We start from the raw sequence: 20,411 nt of genomic DNA on the forward strand, positions 1-20,411 counted from the left end.
TCAAAGTGTTTGCCAGAAAAAGCTCCGAAAGGACACTCAAAACCATTCCAGGCCCTTTGCTTCGCGCCGGAATCGAACCAAGAATACTCAGGCTCTTGAACCTTCGCCCATGGACATTCATGTAGTTAATTCCACTCCGCCCAGTGCTACTTTCTCTAACAGTGACTGTGTTCATCCCACAAATAGTGTGCGTCGCCGTTGCCGGGAATCGCGTCAAGTCGCGAGTGCTTCTGTACCAGTATCAGTTCAAATTGCACAAGACAGTCGCTCTTGTCGTCAGCAGGACAATAAACTTTTTGTAGACTTGGACTTTCATGGCCACGTGATACCATTCCAGCTCGATACCGGAGCTGCAGTTTCATTGATCAATCACGACACGTACAAACAACTGGGCAAACCTCCGTTGCATGCCGCAAACGTTACGTTAACTAGCTATTCCGGTCAGAATATCCCTGTGTTAGGACAGTGCAGCCTTCTTGCAACATACAAGGGACAAACAGAACTTGTGTCATTTTATGTCCTTCGTTCTTCTTCTGCAGTGAACTTGTTTGGATTAGATTTATTTCAGTTGTTTAACTTATCTATAGTCAATCAGGTCCTATCAGTGAACCAGACTGTGCCTTCCGCCAGTGTTTCTCGTCTATGTGAAGAATTTGCAGACATTTTTGCTCTGGGCCTTGGTTGCGCTAAGAACTATGAAGCACATTTGGGACTGAAAGTAAACGCGTAACCGAAATTTTTCAGAGCGCGCGATGTTCCCCACGCATTGCGTGATGAGGTCGCAAGAACATTACACGATTTAGAATCACAAGGTGTACTTGAACGTGTGCCGGCTTCTCTCTGGGCCTCACCCTTAGTAATTTTGCCAAAACCTTCCGGAAAATTGAGACTTTGTGTGGACTTCAAGGCAACAGTGAATCCACAACTAGTGATTGCAACTTTTCCTTTACCCCACCCAGAAGATCTTTTTGATAAACTGTGCCCGGGTAAATACTTTTCGAAGTTGGACCTAGCAGATGCGTACTTGCAAATACCGGCGGACGCGGAATCCCAGCGCGTCTTGGTGGTTAACACGCATCTTGGTTTGTACCGATTCAAAAGACTGCCATTCGGGTGTGCATCCGCCCCTGCATTGTTTCAGCAATATTTACAAACTGTTTGTGCGTCGGTCCCTACTGCAGCAAACTATCTGGACGATATTGTGATCTCCGGAAAGACGGATGAAGAACATCTAGCCAATCTCAGAACATTCTTTCAGGTATTGCGACAAAATGGTCTTCGCTTTCGGAAGGACAAATGTGTGTTTTTTGCTCGTGACTTACCATATCTGGGACATGTAATCAATGCCCAAGGCATACATCCGAGTCCAGAGCACCTCCGTGCCATACAAGACTTGCCTTCGCCGCAGAATTTGAAGCAGCTACAGAGTGTGTTGGGAAAAATTAATTATTATGCCAAATATGTGCCGCAAGCCTCTTCCATTTCAGCTCCGCTTCATCGCTTACGCCGTAAAGGTGTTCCGTTTGTCTGGATGACGGAATGCGAACGCGCCTTTCGCCAGTTGAAATCGGCGTTTCTTTCTAATGCTTGCCTTACGCCATTCGACCCCAGAAACCCCTTTTGTTGATGGTAGATGCATCGGATTTCGGGATCGGTGCTGTGCTTGCGCACAAAGATGGATCGCATGATCGCCCTATTGCCTTTGCGTCCAAATTGCTCTCATCTGCACAAAGAAATTATTCACAGATAGAGAAAGAAGCTTTCGCTCTCGTATTTGGTGTTACTAAGTTCCATGATTTCTTGTATGGTCGTCACTTTACCATCATCACAGACCACAAACCTTTGACATCGCTTTTTCATCCGAACAAGCCTGTACCTCCACGTACAGCGCAGAAATTCATTCGCTGGTCTATTTTCCTCTCGCAGTACCGCTACGATATCTTGTATCGGTCCACTGCTAAGCACGGAAACGCTGATGCGTTGTTCCGTTTGCCTGTTACTGAGGATGGAGCATTCAATTCTTCCGAACTTGCTTGCGTGTTCATTGATGCGGAAACCGATGAAGTGGTCGAATCGTTTCCGATTGATATTCGTCGTGTAGCTACAGCCACAGCTGCTGACCCTGTCCTTGCTACCGTTTTGCGTTTTGTTGCTACGCAATGGCCCTTGTCAAAGTCACGGATCGAGGATCCGTTGGTTCGCTGATTTTTTGCACACAAGGAGAGACTTTTTGTTCGATGTGGTGTTTTGTTGTTGCGTTCTGATAATGATCAGTCCCGAGTCGTGGTCCCACGTTCGTTACAGTCCTCTGTCTTAAGGCTTCTTCACCAAGGACATTGGGGTATAGTGCGAACGAAACAACTTGCTCGTCAGCACTGTACTTGGTTCGGAATCGATGCTGCGATTACGAATATGTGCTCTTCTTGCATGGCGTGTGCCGAACAACAATCCGCACTGCCGCTGAAATTCTTTGCATGGCCAAAAGCCACTTCCCCTTGGCAACGCTTGCACATCGATTTTGCTGGTCCATTCTGGAATGCTCGATGGTTGGTTGTGGTAGATTCATTCAGTAATTTTCCTTTTGTTGTCCGGATGTCTTCCACGACGTCATCTGCCACCATCCAAGCGTTGTCTGCTATCTTTTGCATTGAAGGTCTTCTACAGACTATTGTTTCCGGCAATGGCCCACAATTTATGTCCGCAGAATTTCAGTCATTCTGCAAGGCCAATGGTATTCAACATCTGACATCCGCGCCGTTTTCGCCTCAGTCAAACGGTGCCGCTGAACGATTGGTCCGGACTTTCAAGTCACAGATGTATCGCTCTCAGCCCCGAGATGGTCGCTCGCCGGCTGAGTTGCTCCACAGTCGTCCTCATCGGACCTTGATGTCTTTGCTGCATCCGCCGCATCAGGTTCCAGTGCAGCGGCAGACTCCTGCTTTTGCTCCAGGCGACGTTGTATACTATCGCAACTATCGCGGTTCACGGCGTTGGCTCGCAGGGCGCATTCTTCGCTGCCTCGGCCGCGCGATGTATTTGGTTTTGGGGCCTCTGGTGAGGTGCGTTGGCATCTCAATCAGCTGCGCCTCTGTCGTCGCACGGGTTCTGCCGCTCCCCGTCTGCTTTCAGCGACGGTGCCGTCCGGTCAGCGCCCTGGGGACCCATCTACTGGCTCGCCTCATCCCCAGGTGTTACCGACGCTGCCTTCCATTCTGCCCTAAGGCGACGCGCCGCCGCCGCCGCCTGTTCTCCCGCCGGCGCCGCCCGCAGTGGACGCGTCGCTGCAACCGCCTGGCGCCTCCTTGGGTCACGCGCCGCCGATCGCTTCCCGTGACCAGATGTCCTCCGCCATGGAACTCTTGCCCGCTCCGGACCACATGGCGTCGGGTACCCCGACGCGATGGAGGTCGACCCTTCGGCCCCTCCTGTCTCTTTACGGGCGCATACACCGCATGTTGGCGTGCACTCTGGACTAGGTTCTCAGGCGTTTCCTAGCTCCCCTCGGACCGAATGGCCGGGTGCGGGTGGCACAGCCTCGCCTGTTGTTAGGCTCCCCACCTCGTCCCATACGTCAACATGGGATCCTCCCCACGGCAGACGGAAGCCTTATAACACAACCGTTCGCCGATTTGCGGGGGAGGAATGTGGTGTCACCGCCAGACACCACACTTGCTAGGTGGTAGCTTTAAATCGGCCGCGGTCCATTAGTACATGTCGGATCCGCGTGTCGCCACTGTCAGTGATCGCAGACCGAGCGCCACCACACGGCAGGTCTCGAGATACGTACTAGCACTCGCCCAGTTGTACGGACGACTTAGCTAGCGATGCAACACTGACGAAGCCAAGCTCATTTGCAGAGAAGATAGTTAGACTAACCTTCAGTAAGTCAATGGCTACAACCTAGCAAGGCGCCATTTGCATTATATTGCATGTATCTAAGGAGTCTAACTTGTATCGTCAAGAGCGATATACAAATTATGGATTAAAGTTAAGTATTCCAGCAGCTACGTACTTTTCTTTATAGCATTCATTACGTATCCTGTTTCAGACCTCACGCCAGCCTGCTTGGGTTTAACGCGTGCATTTCGGTCTTCTCTAGCACTACAACACTCTCCAAGCTACTCTATCCTGTGCAAGCTTCTTCATCTCCCAGTACCTACTGCAGCCTACATCCTTCTGAATCTGCTTGGTGTATTTATCTCTTGGTCTCCCTCTACGATTTTTACCCTCCACACTATCCTCCAATACTAAATTGGTGATCCCTTGATGCCTCAGAACATGTCCTACTAACCGATCCCTTTTTCCAGTCAAGTTGTGCCACAAACTTCTCTTCTCCCCAATTCTATTCAATACCTCCTCAATGGTTATGTGATCTACCCATCTAATCTTAAGCATTCTTCTGTAGCACCATATTTCGAAAGCTTCTATTCTCTTCTTGTCCAAACTATTTATCGTCCACATTTCACTTCCATACATGGCTACACTCCGTACAAATATTTTCAGAAACGACTTCCTGACACTCAAATCAATACTCGATGTTAACAAATTTGTCTTCTTCAGAAACGCTTTCCTTGCCATTTTATATCCTCTCTACTTGGACCATCATCAGTTATTTTGCTCCCCAAATAGTAAAACTTTTATTGGTTACCGAGCTACAGATGTTACAATATCACCCCAACAAATACTCTCTGAAAGCGTTAATCAAAGGCAGACGATTAAGTTCAAAGGTGATTATCAGAAATTGCATCTCCGACTTCAATGCATTCAACGCAGACTTCACAACACAGTGTGCAGCTCTTGTGAGTTCGTCTTGGCGTCCTTTTACAAGGGCAGCACTATTCATATTCCAAACGATCAGTTCATCTCATTTCTGCGGATCCATATTCCGGAACATGTTAGGTTTAGATGATTTGTCACCTGTCGACTGCCATGTGCAGGCTGTCATGCTGGAAGAGCAAACCCTTGTAGCCAAAGGAATCTCTTCCAATAACGCTGTAAGGTCGTTTCCAATCAAGTCTAGCAAAGAAGTGACTGGAAGAAGGTATCACAAGAGACCATACCAACCAATTGCCTAGCATGCCACGTCTCACATTTACAGAGAAGTCGGAGGTGAAATTCATGAAACTCAGCTTTGGACTTAATCATTTGTGTTTGAATAAAACTGTCTGTGAGTATATGTTTTGGATTATAATTCCAAAGCTGTACCCCTCTAACCAATAAATATGGGAACGTTTTATTCGAGTAGTCTGTACTATCATTAAATTATTAGTAATCCTCCTCGAACATCCCATATATATCTGAGACTCTGGACACGTTTACTTTTTAGTCACAAAATCTAATAGGTGAGGCATACTTGGGTAGACAAAAACACGGAAATACCATAAACACAACGCATTACCAGGTGTTTTGAAATGGATAAAAAGGGTTCTGTATGGTTTTGAGGGAATCTTATACCATTCACCATGCAAAACAGTGGCTAGTGGTTATGGAGAACGATCACGCTCCCTTCTCTCCAAAGTAGACCATAAAGACTCAATAATACTGAGATCCCGTTATTGTGGTGGTCAGGGGAGAAGTGACGGGTTACTCTCCTTTTCACAGTCCTGGCTGTGACCTCTGCGAACGGGAGCCTTGTCGTCATGGAACTCAGCATCACCACTGGGGAACAATCATTCGTCCATGAGATGGACCTGATCAGCCATAATGGTCGCATAATTTTTGGTAAGAATGCGACCTTGCAGAGTAACCGTGGGGCCCATTAGAATAGCACGATATGGCTGCTCAAATCATCACCGAATCACCAGCCGTGTTTCCCTCTTGGGACGCAAACTCGGTGAAAGACTGAAGACAGCATGAAAGAAGACCATTATCATAAAATGACCTTCTTACCGTTCTTCACATCTGGGTTTTGTGGATTCGTCTCCACGTTTCCATGTTATGGGCATTTGCGTCTGCGATGAGTGGTCTTGAAATTTCAGCTTGCGCTGCAACTCTCAGCTTATGGAGCTGCCTTCGAGTTGCTTTGGTTCAAATGGCTCTGAGTACTATGCGACTTAACTTCTGAGGTCATTAGTCGCCTAGAACTTAGAACTAATTAAACCTAACTAACCTAAGGACATCACACACATCCATGCCCGAGGCAGGATTCGAACCTGCGACCGTAGCGGGCGCTCGGTCCCGGACTAGCGCCTAGAACCGCACGGCCACTCCGGCCGGCTAGTTGCTTTGGTGTTGACAGCGTTCGCGAGTGCGACATTCAGTTCTGCAGTGACATTTTGCAGTTGTCGTCCTCTTACTTTTCGTCAAAATCCTCTTCAATGGCCGTCTGTCACGTACACAGCAATCTGATTTAGAGCGTGAGCCTCCCTGCTTTGCCTGCATACAATATAAATCTTCGATACCTTGCCTCTTGAAAAACCAAACACTTCGGCTACCATGGTTTCGGTAGCACCCGCCGTCCGGGCACCAACGTGTTACCCAATTTCGAATGCCCTGAGCTTAGATATAATGCATACCCACAACCACATGGAACTCCAACATTCTGACCACGATTCAGTTTTTAACCTGTTGCATTTGTCTCCGTAATGTACAATACAGTGATAAAAATGTTATGAAAAAGAAAGCTTAAAGGCAGCAGAACGTCCAGTAAATATTCATAACGTTAACATCCTGTACATTGGCTGTGACATTTCTGGAGGATCATTTCACAAAGCTGTTCTTACACAAACGTTACATCTGTCCTTGCCTGCAGCACCACCTGGGTACAAGATTGTGGAATTACGAAATTCACCACTTTACATGCCAGTTGTGGCAAGGTACGCTTCAGAATTAAAGATGGAAATATAGCGGAATTCGGTGCTGAAGATATAATTTTTGATTTCTACTGAAAGAAACCTAATGAGTATCATGTGCAGGTGGCATGACAGGGCTGAAAATAATAAGAATAAGAATCAGAAGTCAACAAATATGATCATCGCCAGGATATGTAGTTTAATAAATACTATAATTACTATAATCATTCTCTGAGAGCTCTCATTTGACCTTGTGGTAAATGTAAAGTACGGCCATATGACATTATTGACTAAGAGATCCTGAAAGGCCGGTTACGCCACCTAGTTGGAAGGGGTTTTCTTCCCTTTGCACACAATGGCACCTTTTCTTCTCAAAGTGTGAAATGTGGTTGTCTTAATTGTGTCTGAAGTGTGTAGATAAATGTAAGTATATATATATATATATATATATATATATATATATATATATATATATATATGTGTGTGTGTGTGTGTGTGCAATGAGGTGTCATGTTTGCGTTGGATGATGAGAGTAGACAGAGGATCTGACCCGGTTCTTGCACATAGTCTACTTCTCTCGGATAGCATCAAGAGGACTGCCGAACTTAACGTTGCTACCCCAGACAGACCACATTCAATAGTGTCACATGCCAGTAGTATATCGGGGGTCTTTATGGCACAGCCTGCATCATTTTTGCCAGGTTCCCCCCTCCCACCCGTTCGCCACCTCTCCCCCTCTCCCTCCTATGATGTCATTCATGACTTCACGCATCATTGCCATATTGCACCCTAAACCCCTCTCACTGACCAATTGCCTTCCGTTAAAAGTGGTTAGAAATTCCTAAATTGGTGTGAAATTCGAAAACTGGCAGGATATTGAAAATAGGCAGGGTTTTCCCCCCACTCCTATGATATCACTGTGGAAGTCCGCTGCTTGTCCTAGCTGGCACCATATTAAAAAAATTCAAAAGGGAGCATTGTTTTGTTGGTTGAAAATCCAATATGATGGACATGGGAATACTGTCACAGGCTATATGACGCCAGAACCCGAGTCAACGGACGTGTGATATTGTTACAGACTCTGTGACTTCATAATCCAAAAGTAGCGATCACGGATGGCAGACCTCGGGATGCTGGTGCAGGCGCAAATACATCAGAATCCGAGCTCGTACATCTGGAGGTACTAGCACAGCATCTATGACATCAACTAAAGGGGGCGCTCCAAGATGGTGGACATGAAGATACTAGTACAGTTTCTGTGCTGTCAGAATCCAAACTGTGGACTTGTTGGATACTGCTGTAGGCTGTATGATTGACAGATCGATTGTGTAAAGTGTAGAATTCAGTCCTAAGTTTGAAATGGTGGGAAATTCAAAAATCATTGGTTTTCCCGACTCCTATGGCATTACAGTTCATCTCCCCTAAGCAAAAGTTCACTTGTGCTATGTTAGAACAATTTCCTGCTCCTCCTTTAGCTTGCAGTTTAAACAGTTGTTACTCTAAGACTGAAACCCAAGACATGACTTGTCATATTAACTTCAAAACAATATGTTCATGTAAGTAAGAAAGGCAATTGCTATACAGAGTACTTATTGCTATACAGAGTACCAATTATCTCTCCATCAGTGGCAGTCACTCTCTAAGTATGCAGCCTCCCCATGATAGTACAGCTCTGTTCTTGGCATCTTGCCTGACGTTATGGGCGACTGGGCAGCAGCCCACTGTGCTGGAAGGATCCCTATGTAAGAGATATGGCAGCTATTTTCAGCAGCACGCGTCACCAAGTCATTGCCTCTGACTGACTAACTCTGTTTATAGTGCACAAACATTGCACTACTATGATTGTCCGACCCACTTTCATGTTATGAAAACTATCGACTATTAGTACTACGAGTGGTTGTAATATATGGCAGAAGAATAGAATATTATGATGCGGTTTGAAACACCCAAACGCAATTGTGCTTTTGGGTCCAGTTAAGGAAGGAATGAGCATTTTACGTAAATGGCGTACAAGGCACTAGAACTGTCAATTCCGTATTACTATTACTTTGTTTGGAGTCCATATAAAGAAGGTATGATAATAGGTATCGATTTCACAGATCCACTGCTAGGATCTTAACCGGTCGATACAGTCCCCACGAAAGTGTAAGACAAGTGCTTGAGAAACTTAAACGGAATTCTGTGGAGAAATTAAGACCTAATTCTCGTGAAACCGTGTTGAAAGGATGTGAACATTAGGATGGAACAAAGGCACAATCAGTAGGAGTGACTCCATCCATCCAAAACGAAATACTCGTACACCTCTGCAATTAATCTCTCTCTCTCTCTCTCTTTCCCTCTCTGTTTTTACACTTCACTAACAATGCTTATGCCAATGTTTTCATTTCACATATGCGAACACAGAAGGAAAAATTACGTAATGAGTGTAACGTACTATATCTCCACATCTGTATTATTTACCAGAAATACGGGAGCACCTAAAATTCTGGGCTATCTAAATTTACTCTTTCATTGCTTTCATTGTCATAAGATAGAGCAACTTTGAATGCAGAAGAAACTTTCATATGAAATAAATAAAAGCACATTTGATATGGGTGTTCATTTTCATACAATAAAATAATTACAAATAACGTTTAATGTTTTTCACATTTTTTTAGGTGGCTATTACCACAAACTAAGGTATTCACATCAGTTGCAATTTACATGTTCCAAATATATTCTAAAAGCTGCTACAAATCACATTTTACAGTTTGCATACATACATAACAAAATCAGTTATCGTCATGCTTCAGGTGGTAGTTACCCCTTCAAGCCAAGGTATTCATATCAGTTATCATCACTATCATTATCATCATTTTTCAGGTGTTAGTGACCCCAAGCTAATGTATTCACCTTATCTATATGTATAAAACGATTATCATACTGCACTGATAAACCTAGCCTATACTGTTTAATAGCAGAAACTGCATGAAGATTTGCTTTGTTATATGCTGAACAATTTTTTTAAATTTTAGAATCCAACACATATTGTCAGTAATAATAGATGGTTAACTCCTTAACAGAATTCTGTTTTGCACTCTTTGCTCTGCACATTACGTCTCCTGACTTGGTCTTGAGTGCATATATTTTAGCCCATAGAAAGACAAATGCAGTAATAGGTTCACCATTCAACTCATCTTTCATTAATCCTACCTCCTTTTTATTCGCAAGTTGAATGTTGTGTATGATATTTACAGGGGAACCTAAAGTATTAAAGCAAGTATGTATATCACTCCTGATATCTCCGTAAATAATAGGAGTTTATGAAAATTAAGCAATCGCTGTCTGCGTAACCCAAATTTATGTCTTTGTTCGAAACTTATTTAGTAACTATAAAAAGGGTCTCTGAAATGTACAAAATAGCCATTCCAACTGAAATGGATTTATCAAACACTACATTAAACCTGTTCAGTTCAAGCAGCAACTTAATTTTCTCTAAAAATGTCACTCACTTGGAAACTGTGTCTTGCAATCAATGTAGCAGCTACTCTACTTCCCCAGGGCGCTGCTAGTTCTATGTCCCTTCTCTTTCGAACATTTTGCATGGTTCTACCCAACACACTATTATTCGTCAGTTTGAAATTTTTTCACACTTATTGCTTGCCCCTCATAGGATTTTGTGCATTAATTTCATTGCATTACTTCATTCACGGTGCTTGGCTAAATGATAAAATTCTATGAATATCTTTTAACACTCATTTCTGATGCAATCATTGTTTCCGATTTCTGTAGTGAACTGCGTAGTTTTTCTTCTTGTACAGTCGTGCTCAAAAGTATCCGAATGACTTGAATTGCATTTCGCCTGATTCACATGCAACCCGCATATCGCAGCTGTCTAGCAGGTCCTCTAATCGCTCCTCGGTACAGTCGTTTGACTATTGAAAATGGTTCCAACAAGTCACCATTAGAAAACACTGCACTGTATCGCAATAAATCAAGATGTAAAGTAATACCACGATAGTAAAAATATCAGGCAACACCTTATCACAGGTAAGACTGTCCTTAAGGCTTGTAAGCTCACATTTATTACAATAAATGACATACCTGAGATGTTAGCACTCTCATTATTACGTCAGATAGGTAATGCACGTAGTAAGTTCGTCGTATTCAGGATTTCCTCTTCAAAGTAACATACCGTACTTATTATTTAACACAAAATGCCATTAAAAATTTAAGTTACTCACGAGCAGCTAGTTGAGAATATGTATGAACTTCAAATGACACGACGAACCGTCTCGTTCTGCATATGGATTCAAACCTAGGTCATGCAGACTAAGCAAAGATTTCGTGACTGACGGAAACTAACAATCATTCCTGACTAGGCATAGAAAAAGTGATATACCTCAATTTCAGACAGTATCAGTTAGCAAACATCAAATTTAAATTACATAACGTAAACATTTTTAACGAACGCGAATTCCTACCCAGCATCTACTGTCCCTGTTAACGAACTACGAGAGATGTTAAATATTGCTTCTTCACAAGTAACTTACTTGAAACGCCTTGAGGTAAAGCTTTGTGTTGGACAGAGATTCGAACCCAGAACCTAATCGTATTGTTATCGAAGCACAATCAACTGTGACATTACGGATTTTCTCCGCAGAAACTAGATGTTTTAAGTGAAATGACGAGACGAAACAATTTTCCCTTCCCAAGACTCCAACCCTACACCTATCGCTGTTATATCTAGAGAAAACGAATGTTAAATATGGGTTCGTTACACCAGCAGCGACATGTGAGCATGTTTGAACTAAAAATAATATGACGAAGAGTTCAGTGCTAACTGGGAATCGAACCCCACACATATCGCTGTTGATTACACACAAAGAGACGTAGCTACCGAATTTTTCCCCACCAGCAGCTCAGAATAACATCCCTGAACTTACAGTGATCTCGCAAATAGTTCTGTGTCTCACTGGGAGTAAAAAACACCAGATATCGTTAGAATGAAAATACATTAAAAATCAAAATTATTATCCACCAACAGATAGGTGTTAGCATGCTAGAGCTTGACAATACATAGTGAATACTTTAGTGAGGGGCCGGGATTCGAACCCATTCATGCGCAATATGTGGAGATGTTGAGGAATCTGTAGTTTTGAACAAACAACAAATTCTAGTCGAGCTGTATTGTCACGAAGGGATCAAATTCCGCGTTAAGGGCGGTCTGAGTTGTATTCTCAGTTCAGAACCAATTTTATCGACATACAGAAGCTCAGATAAAAGATGGAATAAGTGTCTTGTGACTCTACACAGCGTTTGTTTCGTCACTAGAAATAAATAACTAGTATAAGAAAGGTTACTGGTGATACAGTTTCTACATGTCACCACTCCTGACTTTATTGTGGTTCAACCTAACGTCTACTTGGTAGAGATGGAATATCATGTTTAATGTGAATTTCAGACCACAATGCCATTATACCTTGTTCACTTGGCGTAGCCTGAAGAGAATAGAATCTGTCTCTCCCTATCAAAAATCATCAGCTGAAATTGGAATCGAACCCAGACCATAAGCATATGAAACTATCGTCAATCCAACAGACCACCAAATCCTCTTCTCAATGACCAGTTTTTCTATCATAACGCTGTTGCGCCACACTGGATGAGAACTCTGACACACAGGCTCTCTGTAGTGGTTTGCAGGATGTTCAGTACATTCATTTACTTGGTTGACCGAATCGCCATGAATTAGCTGCCTTGGCTACCCAGTGCATACATTCGACTGTTTTGTAATCACCGAAATAAAATTACGTTACTACCACATACACAGCACTGCCAACAGTGTAGGATCCAGAAATTTCAATAGGAAGTATTCCTTTTCCACTTGAGCTACTGTATTACGCTATTTGTTTGTTGGAAACGCCGTGCAGTGCAAAAGAAAAGCTGTAACTGTCTGTCTCTCAGAAGTCTAGATCCGGCCATATCCATTACCTCACCGCACTGTGAAATGCGGAAGTTCTGGAGGACACTGGAGCGGCTGTAGCTATGTGTCAGCTAGTAGTGTAACAGTAAGCGTTGCGGCCGGCCGCGGTGGCCGAGCGGTTCTAGGCGCTTCAGTCCGGAACCGCGCGACTGCTACTGTCGCAGGTTCGAATCTTGCCTCGGGCATGGATATGTGTGATGTCCTTAGGTTAGTTAGGTTTAAGTAGTTCTAAGTTCTAGGGGACTGATGACCTCAGATGTTAAGCCCCATAGTGCTCAGAGCCATTTGAACAATTTTAGTAAGCGTTGCGCATCATATATAAGATGTTCTGCTGTCTGCTGAAGTTATCAATATAATGGAACTTTGAACATAATGCCCTTCACTTCTCAACCCAAAATAGTCTTTTTCTTTCTTAGTATACAATCAAATTGTATGGATAACACAACCATACTATTAAAATTTCAAACCAATAACTTCACTACTTCCGGAGAAATTTTTACCTGAAACATATAATAACCGTGCTAATCGTGGTGGCATTGCGAAACTCAGTTACGGCCTGTAATGTTTTCATCTACAGTATCCACTGAAACTACAACCAAAAGAATAGGCTCATATAATATATTTTTTTCTGGAATTTTCTTTAGTTTCATTAGCTCAGATTTGACGTAATTAAAATTACAGTGGAAAATTATTATTTCATCGTGTTTTGGTTGTGAGAGAATTTTGGAGAGATTGGGAGAGTGAATGGAGGACATACGCAACGTGAGAATGTGATATTTTATTAAAACTATGTAAACGTATGCGTGAGAAACTTATTGTGCAATAGGGGAAAGTGTGACGTATGCTATGTGATCAAAATCATCCGGACACCACCAAAAACAAATGTTTTTCATATTAGGTGTATTGTGCTGCGACCTTCTGCCAGGTACTCCATATCAGCGACCTCAGTAGTCATTAGACGTCGTGAGAGAGTAGAATGGGGCGCTCCGTGGAACTCACGGACATCGAACGTCGTCAGGTGATTGGGCGTCACTTGTGTCAAACGTCTGTACGCGAGATTTCCACACTGTAGGTCCACCGTATCGGGTGTGATAGTTAAGTGGAAACTTGAAGGGACACTACAGCACAAAAGCGTCCAGGCCGACCTCGTCTCTTGACCACTGGCAGTTGAAAAGGGTCGTAATGTGTAATACGCAGACATCTATCCAGACCATCACACTGGAATTGTAGATTACAACAGGATCCTCTGCAAGTACTACGACAGTTAGGCGGGAGGTGAGAAAACTTGTACTTCATGGTCGAGCGGCTGCTCATAAGCCAGTAAAAGCCAAACGATGCTCCGCTTGGTGCAAGGAGCGTAAAGATTATACTATTGAACAGTGGAAAAACATTGTGTGGAGTGGTGAATCATGGTACACTATGTGACGATCCGAAGACAGGGTGTGGGTATGGCGAATACCCAGTGAACGTCACCTAACGGCGTGTGTAGTGCTAACAGGAAAATTCGAAGGCGGTGCTTTTATGGTGTGGTCGTGTTTTTCATGGAGGGGGCTTGCACTCCTTTTGTTTTGCGTGGCACTATCCCAGCACAGGGCTACATCGATGTTTTAAGCACCTTCTTGCTTCCCACTGTTGAAGAGCAATTCGGTGATGGTGACTGCATCTTTCAACACCATCGAGCACCTGTTCATAATGCACGATCTGTGGCGGAGTGGTAACGCGACAATAACATCCCTGTAATGGACTGGCCTGCACAGAGTTCTGACCTGATTCCTACAGAACACCTTTGGGATGTTTGGGAATGCCGACTTCGTGCCAGGCCTCACTGACCGACATCGGTACCTCTTCTCAGTGCAGCACTCCGTGAAGAATAGGCTACCGTTCCCCAAGAAACCTTCCAGCACCTGATTGAACGTATGCTTGCAAAAGTGGAAGCTGTCATCAAGGCTAATGGTGGGCCAACACCATATTGAATTCCAGCATTACCGATGGAGGTCGCTGCAAACTTGTACGTCATTGTCAGACAGGTGTCCGGATACTTTTGATCACATAGTGTATGTCTGAGAGAACTGGATTTTGTGAAAACTGCCAGAATGGGCGTTTAGTATAAAATTTATTAGCAATTTATTGTGTGGAAAAGAATCTTATTTTGTTTTCATTCAATTTTATTCAGTTTGGTAACGTGATTGCTGATTGTAGAAATACCACGACTATAGAAGTGCTCGAGATGATCTGATTGGCTGCTTAACATACTAGCCAATAGGAATTCAGAATTTCCTGCGCATTTGAGTAGGGCTTTGTGTGTCAGATCTGTGTGCCGATATAGTCACTCGGTAGCCGTATTCTGGTATACACCTATGTTAAATCGCGGTAATCAAGTTTGTACCAAAATGAAAAAAATTGCCCTTTTGATCGGTTCTCGTGTCATTGACGAAGAGCGACTATAGTAATGAGTATTTTGTGACACTTTGAACCTTGTGAGTGGTTTATTTTAGGAGATATTCGCGTGTGAACAGTTCATGTCGTACATAAACTCCGCGTGGGGTGTTTCGTGCAGATTACGAGTCATTACGGTGAGAACTTCTTTACAGACAGCCTGCTGAACGACTGAATGTGTTAACTCGCAAGTAGTCATGGGTCAGTGACTGTTTACGACATTCAATATATCCGGTCGGAATAAATATCTTCTGACTCCTTCCGGATGTGAACTTGTAATAGAGACAGTAACCTTGCATAATCTATGTCGGAATATTAAATACGGACTTGATACCCGTTTTCCGTGTTTTAAAGACAATGAACCAACTTAAAGAAATTTTGGACATTTTTCAAACGAGTTATGCAAGAATCCCGAACGCTCTATAGTTTTACAGACACTCAATTACTGTCCGTGGACTGGAGTTATGTGGCATTTACGTGGTAGGTATTTAGTCGAATTTTCGTAAAGGCTGCTTTTGTCGGCTGAACCAGTATGTATCATCGCAGAGTGAAGGGGCAGAAAACCTGAAACCTATCCAGGTAGGCGGAATGATTGTTTATAGGAAAGTGTGAGAACAAGCCGCCCTGCTGCATGTTATGCTAACAACTACGTGAAAAAAATAAACGGCTTATATTTAAAAGTTGGTGAGATAACGCAACAATACTTTCTTTTAAAGAAATACGCTCTTTCCTTTGCCATTTTTCTACATCCGCGTTTTGTGCAGTCGCTTTCACTCAAAGCTGATATTCATACCATTGACCCACCTACAATATATCATGCTAATATGATACACCAATCCCTCGCCTGCACGTCGGTGCTAGTGTACCCGCATCGGAGTCGCACTACGTTGCATAGTGCTGCAGCAAAGCCCTCAAACAGGAACTTTTTTGTCTCCCCTTGTGCGCATTTATACCTCAAATTATATTTGGAATATCCAGTTATGTCAATTGAATCAGCCTGACAAAGGTCGACATTTCCTTTCGTGGCAAGTAAGATATCGTCGGAATGAGCCATGAACAATAATATGTTATTTATAAATAATGGGCCAAAAACAATTGAACTAAACAAATACCCATACATAAATTTTATTCAAAAAGCATTGTAACATGTTAACATATCTTTGTTTGTCCAACAACAAGGTGGATTCAGCTCACTCGTGTCGAGAAAAAAAATCTCTCACGCAACAATCATGGCACCACTCAGCCAACAGCTTCACATTTTGAGTTAGCACTCATTGGTTGATATGCGTCAATACCGATTTTCATTCTTAGTGCAGGAAGTGAAGGTCATGATGCCTGATGCAACACATTCCTTGTTTGCCGATAGCTGTTTACCGGTGTTTGTAGTTCGGCAGGCAAGAAAATAAGAACAGCCTTTTGGTACATTCGGACGCATTTAATAATGATATCTAACAAATCCTGACACAACTAGAAATGCTTAAAGTCCAATGAATTTTACATAGTTGGTGTTAATTAATACTTAAAAAAGTCAGGTATTAATAATGTGGCACAGCATGTCACATCAAAATGGCAGACCATAAAATTACTGCTTCAGATGAACTATTAAACATACAGAAGCAAAAAGGTGACTTTAAATAAGAAGTGCTGCTTCCGATTTGAACTGACAGCTGCAATTGATCTTCAGGTAAGTGTAAACGTATCAAAGAGTATCCAACCTCAGACGTTTCTCATGAAGAACAAACCAAAGCAAACAATAGCAACATCTCGTACGTTACTTTAACACCAAATGCACGAAAATGCGTCAGTTATATCTTTGGTTTGGTTTGTTCTTCATGACAAACATGTTTGGTTAGACACCCCTCTGATAAGCTATAAATATTTCAAATTGGACATACCACCTCTTATTATAGTTTGATTCTTTAAATGTTTAGTAGTTCAGATGTAACCGTAATTATATTGGCTGCCACATTGATATAATATTTTGTGACATATCATTAATATTTGAGCTCTGTTAGTACCAATTTTATACCACATACATGTAATTATTTGGACTTCATGAATTTACAGTTGTTTCAAGATTTGTTTTGACCTATACAGACAGCGATGGCGGGGTAAACTGAAACCAGTAGTTATAATAAAAGACGATCAAACAACTCCAGTGGCCAAGTAGGAGCTCATACTAAACGCATAACAGGCGGGACGTTAAGCGAGTGGTGAGCAAATTCGGTCTCAGCTAGCAGCTGCCGGCGCCAGCGCCCGGCACTGTCAGCCCGTGCGACAGCGGAGTAGTGGGGGTTGCCTAGCGGAGGGCGTCGGACGCCGGCGCCTCGCAGTGTGCCTGCGGCCACCGCATGGAGCGCTGGCTGTCCGAGCGACGCCTGTGGCTGCTGGGGAGCCGCCTGCCGCTGCTGCCGCGCAGGTAACGCTCTACACTCCCACCTGCACCTGCACTAACAACTCTGTCGCTCACCTCACCTCTTTACGTCTTTATTTAGCTGTATGCCATCATCACAGCTTTTTAATGCTTATTGTGGACAATTTCGCTGGTAATACGCTCGTGGAGACTGTCAACAAAGCGTCTTTCTTGAACAAAGAATCAAATGTAACTGCTGTTGTCATTATTATTCTCTTTTTAAGGGTGATGTAAAACATATCGGCCTAAGAATTCTAGGAAATTTATCTCTTCTAGTCAATTAGCGAACTAAATATCTATGGGTTATCGAGTTTGGTCATCAGTAATTATATTCAGATGTGATGAAACATGAAAGATATGTGTCAGCAAGGCGACATTAAGTGACAGTGTTTGACGTTCAGCCCCAGCATAATTTCACCTATCGTCTTGCCATGTCCTTGTGATGTCGCCTTGCTGAGATATCAGTCTTCCAGTTTTCAACTTTGTACTATTCAGACCTGTAATTTATGGCCATAACAGGTCATTAAGGACATTTATTTGTGATCATTTACTGGAAACACAAAGCAAAATATTATCATTGTTTTGTCATCGATTGTTTGAAATTCTCAAGAGTGAAAAGAGATTGGACTCTTAATACTCTTATTACACCCAAGGATCTATACAACATTCAGAGGTCTGTTTACAGCTATAAGTCACAAATAGAGCGTCACTAATATTCCTTCTAAAATTTCTATTAAGAAGCGAAACGTTTTGAAATAATTTGCGTAGTGTTTATGGTCGAAACATGAGCCTTTATACATTGTCGCTATAAAGGACGTAATCAGCAACGTGAGATCGTTGTATATACGTTGTTCATCCACCGTTTCAAGGTTAAGATAATTAGAACAACAGAGTGTCTCCTACATAGTAACTATATTGTTCATAAAAACGCGATGAATTGTTATACACATCATTATGTTTGCGTCCCGTTTGGCTAGGAAGGTAAAGAATACCGTGGAGTAGGATAAAGTCGCTATTGCAAGTATAGGAAGAAGATTCGTTGAAAAATGAGTATGATCAAAAAGAAAAATATATTTATCTCTTGCAAGCCACTTCTCCTTTCGATATAATCTCCTCTACGCTACGGACTACAAAGTGCTTTTTTCCACCTAACAAGAACTTGTTTTAGAAGTCAGTGCAACAATGTGCACCTCTTCATTTCGAAACTTCTTGATCTCCTATGTTTCCTTGAGTGGTTAAAACATATGTAAATTACTTGGGAGAAGGTAAGGTATGTATGATGGAAAACACTCAGTTTCAGTGTTATCGCCGCGGTTGTTGCATGGTCAATATCGGGACGTACTTTGCCGTACTGTAGTAGAAGACCTACAGGCAGTAATCTACTCCATTACGATTTGATTGAAGGCCAACGTTGATCGTTTTAGGAGACCTGAGTGACGTATTATTGACAGTGGTCCCGCCCGTCATGTATTGCTTGACGATCCCCTTTTTTACCTTTAAAATGGCCAGGTTAATCTCTATTGCTGATCACTACACTCAGAATTTCTTTGAGGTAGATGATGAAGAAAGGCGACATATCTCACGCTCTCCCAATCTTGGGAGTGTAGCCAGAATCCTTCGCCAGCTATATTTGTTAGGAGGTCATTTTCTACAACTAGCCGCCGAAATTCAAACGCTGTTTAGATTCTATATTCATCTACTTGCTTACACATACCATGCACACTGCGGTGTGCTGAAGCATCTATTTTCAGTAGGCAGTTTTCAAAAGACATAATACCTTCCACGGCTGCAGTATTTCCTGGAATTAAATGGCGAGTAGTATAACCCAGATTAGAAGCACCGACCATGGACTTCAAACTATTTACAAATTTCCTAGTCCATTAACAAACTTACTGCTGTCACGAACATGCATCGTTATACTAGACCTCAGTTTAAAGCTATATTTCAGTGTCTTTCTCGCTTTCACAGCATCAAAACAGAGTAGCAGAACGCGTTCCTTACCTGAAGCAAGTATTTAGTGAAGCGACCATCTTCACTGTGTCGCTGTGTTGGTGTTTGTACACATACACAACAATCTACTGCACGTCTGGTACACTTTAGAAGGAAGAATACCCAATTAAAAGCTAGTTTTGTCTTTTTTTTCTTTGTTATACATTTAAGGTTTATATTTGACTTACCGTTGTACAAACTGAAGTTTTATGTGTTTGGGAGCGGAGCATAGAAAAAATAATCGTGTTAAGATTCATATGTGATCGACAAATCGGCACGCAGTACACCGCAATCAATGAAGAAATCAATATTCTTATCGTGATTCAAGACAGACTTCTGGAATACGCTACGTGGGCTTGCAGGACACGTGTGTAGTAATTATGAAACAACTTTTCATTCCTGTGAAGTATAAATTCACACATTCACTGGTTCTGAAAGCTAAATCAGTTTCGATAATAATCCTATACGTTACAGTCTAACGCTAAAGAGTAAATTTCGTATCTATCATCTTCAGTAAAGAATTAGAAAATAAGGTAAACTCTAAGCTGCAATTCTGCAGATGAATGTTTAACGCTGGAGACTGCTAGTTCACTTCGCTAACTTTATACCAAAAATTGGCTCGGAGACGCATGCGCATAGGCAGCCACTGCATGAACGACAATTTTTGATATAAAGTTAGCAATATCCAGTGCAAAACACACAACTAAAGATGGCTGAATGGTTGTCAGCCGAAATATCGTGGTACGTGGTGGACATCATCCGGCTGCAATCCCGGGACTTCATGGAATAATCTGCGCGCCCGAAAAATTCCAAGAACCAC

General features: G+C 42.6%; 1 protein-coding gene across 1 annotated transcript in view; it reads left to right on the top strand.

Annotated features, from left to right (window-relative positions):
• Positions 1 to 20,411, top strand: part of LOC126462780 (cyclin-dependent kinase-like 1) — a 275,437-nt gene that overhangs the window by 3,622 nt on the left and 251,404 nt on the right. The window contains exons 2-4 of the mRNA XM_050096102.1: positions 6,752 to 6,815; positions 16,804 to 16,873; positions 17,493 to 17,608. Coding sequence (XP_049952059.1) covers positions 6,752 to 6,815; positions 16,804 to 16,873; positions 17,493 to 17,608 — 250 coding nt within the window. The remainder of the gene's footprint in view (positions 1 to 6,751; positions 6,816 to 16,803; positions 16,874 to 17,492; positions 17,609 to 20,411) is intronic.

The sequence above is a fragment of the Schistocerca serialis genome, chromosome 1 (assembly GCF_023864345.2).
Source record: "Schistocerca serialis cubense isolate TAMUIC-IGC-003099 chromosome 1, iqSchSeri2.2, whole genome shotgun sequence".
Lineage (NCBI taxonomy): Eukaryota > Metazoa > Arthropoda > Insecta > Orthoptera > Acrididae > Schistocerca > Schistocerca serialis.